Source organism: Muntiacus reevesi, chromosome 2 (assembly GCF_963930625.1).
Source record: "Muntiacus reevesi chromosome 2, mMunRee1.1, whole genome shotgun sequence".
NCBI lineage: Eukaryota > Metazoa > Chordata > Mammalia > Artiodactyla > Cervidae > Muntiacus > Muntiacus reevesi.
Window position 1 is genome coordinate 213,787,258 of NC_089250.1, and position 6,023 is coordinate 213,793,280.

Genomic DNA, 6,023 nt, shown 5'->3' on the forward strand with positions numbered 1-6,023 from the left:
TCCCTGGGGCAGCCTCACCAAGAGGAATTGGGATGGGAAGGAAACCTGAATCCTTTGCCCACGTACGTGTCTTCCAGCCTTGGGATTGAGATGGACAGGGACCTGGGACCGTTCACTGCAGTGCTGCAGTGATTTCACCTAGACCCACCTCTCCCCAGGCAACAAAATATGGAGAAACTATATGGGACTACGGTGCTCTGCTGTGCTTAGTCACTCAGTCAGGTCTGGCTCTTTGTGGACCCCATGGACTAGAGCCCTTCAGGCTCCTCCGTCTATGGGATTCTCCAGGCGGGAATACTGGAGTGGCTTGCCATGTCCTCCTCCAGGGGATCTTCCTGACCCAGGGATCAAACCCAGGTCTCCCACATTGCAGGTGGATTCTTTACTGTCTGAGCTACCAAGGAAGCCCATATGGGACTATTATATGGAACTAAAATAACTGCATGCATTGACAGTTGGGGCAATATTATGGACAAAAGATACAAAGAGACCAAAAACTCAGGTGCCATTTTTAAAGAGCCCAGAACAAAGAAGCAAAAGCAGGGAGTCACGAGCAAAGAGCAGGGTACTGTGCTTGCCACCTTCACACAATGCCACTTAAGCAGTGGACAAAACACCTAAGACACCCCTCTGGCCCATCCCCTGGACACACATGTACCCTCACCCCACATAAGGTACAGGCTCGCCTCCCCCTCCTCAGGGAGTTATTAATAGCAAGCAAGGGAACCTGCTATTTATTCTCACTTCCCTCTTCTGCAGCAGAGGCCCCAGTAAAGTCTTGCCTGAAATTTTGGTCTGGCCTCTTGTCAATTTCTATGGATTAGAGAAACCCAAGAACCCTGGTCAGTATCTGGATGGCAGTGCTGAGCATGCAGGTTCAGCATGCTCCTTCCTGCCATCGCCTCTCCCATCCCTTCCTCCTCACACACCCATGTCCCCCTTACTCTGCTCCTCCCACCTTCACCTGCTGCCCAGAGTCTTTGTCCTTCTTGTTCTATGCCCTACCCTCTGGGCCACCTCTGCCCCTCTCCCTGTGACCCACTGCTGTCTAGGCTGACTCTCCTCTTTGGAGAGAGAGAGACAGAGAACCCAGCCAAACCTGGGGTGGGGACACATCATGGAATTCAAGAGACAAGGGGTCAGAGAGCAGCAATGTCAAAGAGAATACCAAAGGGGAAAACAGACTAAAGCTCAGACTTCATTGAGTTTGAGGGGCAAGGAGATTGGACCACACGCAGGCTGAGGGTGAGGACAGAAAAGATACTTCCAGAAAGAGACACCTCAGCAGGCAGGCATGAGTCCTCAAGACTTTTAATGTGCAGCCTTGAGTGTTGATAATAAACACAGATATATTTTCTATCATCTATTTAAGCCAAAGGATTAATTAGTTTACAAACACGAGTCCTCCCTACAGATATTGCCAACCCCACCTTGTAGGTCATAAGAGTGAGGGTCAAAGATCTCATGATGCGGAGGGTGAGCAGCAGACGCAGCAGTTACAAGCAGGAAACACCCAGACCTCCTGCCCTCTCGGGGTTAGTGTCCTCAAATAGACTCATCATGTCTTTGCTCTGAGAGCTGGAATTTCACTTCTCAGCTTTGCTGGGGTGTCGTGGAGGTAAGGCAGGGGATTCTGAAGATTCCTGGCCCAGAGCCCTTGTCACCAAGAGCCGACCCTGGAGATAAGTGAGAGGGTGGACTGGGGGGACCTCTGTGTGGGGAAGGTCTAAGATTGGGGCTCAGGAGCAGACCCTGGGGCAGGAGCAGAGGGAAGGGAAGTGCAGAGGAATTCCAAGGTTCTTAAGGGGTGGGAGGGACCCCATACTAGATGGTCTCAGAACCACCCTTTGGGAGCCATCAGGATCTCCCCCCACCACCCTGCCAAGGACAGCTGTGTCCAGAAACGTGGGCTGGGTCGGGGTGGGAGTGTCAGGGGCAGAACTGGAGGAGGGGCCACCGTGACCAAAAGTGGAGATGTCCCAGAGAAAGGAGGGGTTCCCAGGGCAGACACAGGTCCCTCAGGAGGGCTGAATGGGCGGAAGGAAAGGGAGGGATGGAGAAGGCAATGGCACCCCACTCCAGTACTCTTGCCTGGAAAATCCCATGGATGGAGGAGCCTGGTAGGCTACAGTCCATGGGGTCGCGAAGAGTCGGACATGACTGAGCGACTTCACTTTCACTTTTCACTTTCATGCACTGGAGAAGGAAATGGCAGCCCACTCCAGTATTCTTGCCTGGAGAATCCCAGGGACGGGGGAGCCTAGTGGGCTGCCATCTATGGGGTCGCACAGAATTGGACATGACTGACGTGACTTAGCAAAGGGAGGGATGGGGCTTCCCCGGGGACTCAGTGGTAAAGAATCTGCTTGCAATCCAGGAGATGCAGGAGGCATGGGTTCAATCACTGCGTTGGGAAGATACCCTGGAGAAGGAAATGGCAGCCCACTCCAGTACTCTTTCCTGGGAAATGCCGTGGACAGAGGAGCCTGACGGGCTACAGTCCGTGGGGTCGCCAAGAGGCAGACAGCACTGAAGCGACTGGGCAGGCGCACACAAAGGGAGGGAGAATCCAGGATGGAGGAAGCGTCAGAGCTGGGGGAGCAGGAGCAGCAGGAGGAAGGGGGCTCCGAAACCTGAGTCCAAGTGGGAAGAGCACTCTTCCAGAAAGAGGTTATCCCATCCAACTGATGCACACGGACTCCTGCAAACCTGCTCGGCCCCTGGGGGAGAGCAGCCCCTGGGACCCAGCTGCCCTCCCCTCCCTCTGCCTCGGTTCTGCTCGCACAGAGAGCTCTGAGGGACCCCTCATCGGGATCCTTAGACCTCAGGGCCCCCCCAAACAGGCACACACACTCTGCCCTGGGACATCAGGACGGTCTCCGCAGCCCTCCCCCACCGCGCCTCCTCACCTGTGGACCCCAGGAAGGCCCTGAGCATCCAGAGGAGACGCAGCACCCTGAAGAACTGCATGAGTCCGGAGGCGCCGCGGAGGCTGGAAGCAGAGCCAGCGCCAGCACGGGGGACTGCAGCCGGGAGGCGGCACCAGATGAAGTTACCTGCCCTGCTGGGTGTGGTAGCTAAGCATAGCTTCACCTTTGCAAGGCTCCACCTACCCCCTTTCCCCCCACCCCCTCCCTGGATCTGATGTTGCTGCAGGGAAGGTGGACTACCTAGAAGATAAGACAAGCCCAGGAGGTGTCAGCAGGGAAGAGCTCCAACCCCAGGCTGCCTGGGCCACTCAGAGCAGTTCCTAGGACATTGCCCTTTCCTCTGCAGGCCCCCCACCAAGAACTAGCAGGACTGGACAGAGAACTCACTTGGCCAAGACCTTGGACTTTGGAGTCTGGGGCCTCTCCTAAGTTTCATTTCCAGCTGCAGCGGGGAGGGGTACGGAGATGGAAACTTGTTCTTCACTCCCTCCACCCTCACTCTTCTCCTTCTCAGTCCATGGGGGAGGGACAGTAGGGGCAGAGGGGGCAGATCTCAGCTGCTGTTCAGGTTTTATTTGTTTATTTATTTATTTATTTTTCTTTTATTTTTATTAGTTGGAGGCTAATTACTTTACAATATTGTAGTGGTTTTTGTCATACATTGACATGAATCAGCCATGGATTTACATGTATTCCCCATCCCGATCCCCCCTCCCACCTCCCTCTCCACCTGATTCCTCTGGGTCTTCTCAGTGCACCAGGCCTGAGCACTTGTCTCATGCACCCAGCCTGGGCTGGTGATCTGTTTCACCCTAGATAATATACATGTTTCGATGCTGTTCTCTCAAAACATCCCACCCTCGCCTTCTCCCACAGAGTCCAAAAGTCTGTTCTGTACATCTGTGTCTTTTTTTCTGTTTTGCATATAAGGTTGTCATTACCATCTTTCTAAATTCCATATATATGCATTAGTATACTGTATTGGTCTTTATCTTTCTGGCTTACTTCACTCTGTATAATGGGCTCCAGTTTCATCCATCTCATTAGAACTGATTCAGATGAATTCTTTTTAATGGCTGAGTAACATTCCATGGTGTATATGTACCACAGCTTCCTTATCCATTCGTCTGCTGATGGGCTTCTAGGTTGCTTCCATGTCCTGGCTATTATAAACAGTGCTGCGATGAACATTGGGGTGCACATGTCTCTTTCAGATCTGGTTTGCTCAGTGTGTATGCCCAGAAGTGGGATTGCTGGGTCATATGGCAGTTCTAATTCCAGTTTTTTAAGAAATCTCCACACTGTTTTCCATAGCGGCTGTACTAGTTTGCATTCCCACCAACAGTGTTAGAGGATTCCCTTTTCTCCACACCCTCTCCAGCATTTACTGCTTGTAGACTTTTGGATAGCAGTCATCCTGACTGGCGTGTAATGGTACCTCATTGTGGTTTTGATTTGCATTTCTCTGATAATGAGTGATGTTGAGTATCTTTTCATGTGTTTGTTAGCCATCTGTGTGTCTTCTTTGGAGAAATGTCTGTTTAGTTCTTTGGCCCATTTTTTTGATTGGGTTGTTTATTTTTCTGGAATTGAACTGCAGGAGTTACTTGTATATTTTTGAGATTAATCCTTTGACTGTCACTTCATTTGCTATTATTTTCTCCCAATCTGAGGGCTGTCTTTCACCTTGCTTATAGTTTCCTTTGTTGTGCAAAAGCTTTTAATTTTCATTAGGTCCCATTTGTTTATTTTTGCTTTTATTTCCAATATTCTGGGAGGTGGGTCATAGAGGATCCTGCTGTGATTTATGTCGGAGAGTGTTTTGCCTATGTTCTCCTCTAGGAGTTTTATAGTTTCTGGTCTTACATTTAGATCTTTAATCAATTTTGAGTTTATTTTTGTGTATGGCGTTAGAAAGTGTTCTAGTTTCATTCTTTTACAAGTGGTTGACCAGTTTTCCCAGCACCACTTGTTAAAGAGGTTGTCTTTTTTCCATTGTATATTCTTGCCTCCTTTGTTGAAGATAATGTGTCCATAGATTCATGGATTTATCTCTGGGCTTTCTATTCTGTTCCATTGATCTATATTTCTGTCTTTGTGCCAGTACCATACTGTCTTGATGACTGTGGCTTTGTAGTATAGTCTGAAGTCAGGCAGGTTGATTCCTCCAGTTCCATTCTTCTTTCTCAAGATTACTTTGGCTATTCGAGGTTTTTTGTATTTCTATACAAATTGTGAAATTATTTGTTCTAGTTCTGTGAAAAATACCATTGGTAGCTTGATAGGAATTGCATTGAATCTATAGATTGCTTTGGGTAGTATAGCCATTTTGACAATATTGATTCTTCCAATCCATGAACGTGGTATATTTCTCCATCTGTTTGTGTCCTCTTTGATTTCTTTCATCAGTGTTTTATAGTTTTCTATGTATAGGTCTTTTGTTTCTTTAGGTAGATATACTCCTAAGTATTTTATTCTTTTTGTTGCAATGGCAAATGGTATTGTTTCCTTAATTTCTCTTTCTGTTTTCTCATTGTTAGTGTATAGGAATGCAAGGAATTTCTGTGTGTTAATTTTATACCCTACAACTTTACTATATTCGTTGATTAGCTCTAGTAATTTTCTGGTAGAGGTTTTAAGACTTTCCACAGGTTGACCCACACAGTAATGCGTTGTTGGTCCAGCTATTCAGGTGGGTCTCCACAGCCATGAGCTCAAACCACATGTGCTTCCAGGTCATTTTCCCCTGACCCTTTAGAGCCCATTAGGATAGCCCCTTTGGCTTTCTGAGCCGCTTCTCCTCCTCTGGTCTCTCCCCCAGCCTGCACCCATTCCTGGGATTTGTCACTTTCCCCTAGATCAACAATGGGTTGTCCAATATCATAAATATCATGAGTCACAACTGGGCTCAGTGTGGCTAACTCTTCCCACACCAGGTAGTGAGGGTGGACAGGACCATCTTAGCTCTCATTCCTGCAGTGAAGGTGGCCCAATCAGGGGCTTTGAAGACAGGGGCATAGACTGCCTGTCCCATTCCCAACTCTTTATGAATTTGTTATACCTCTTCTATAGATTTCCAGGGTCCCACATGCC

General features: G+C 48.8%; 1 protein-coding gene across 1 annotated transcript in view; it reads right to left on the bottom strand.

Annotated features, from left to right (window-relative positions):
* Window positions 1–5,670, bottom strand: part of LOC136157415 (mucin-12-like) — a 65,700-nt gene extending 60,030 nt beyond the window's left edge. The window contains exons 1-3 of the mRNA XM_065919313.1: window positions 5,592–5,670; window positions 3,114–3,170; window positions 2,910–3,023 (exon numbers count right to left, since the gene is read on the bottom strand). Coding sequence (XP_065775385.1) covers window positions 2,910–3,023; window positions 3,114–3,170; window positions 5,592–5,670 — 250 coding nt within the window. The remainder of the gene's footprint in view (window positions 1–2,909; window positions 3,024–3,113; window positions 3,171–5,591) is intronic.
* Window positions 5,671–6,023: the final 353 nt, after the last annotated feature.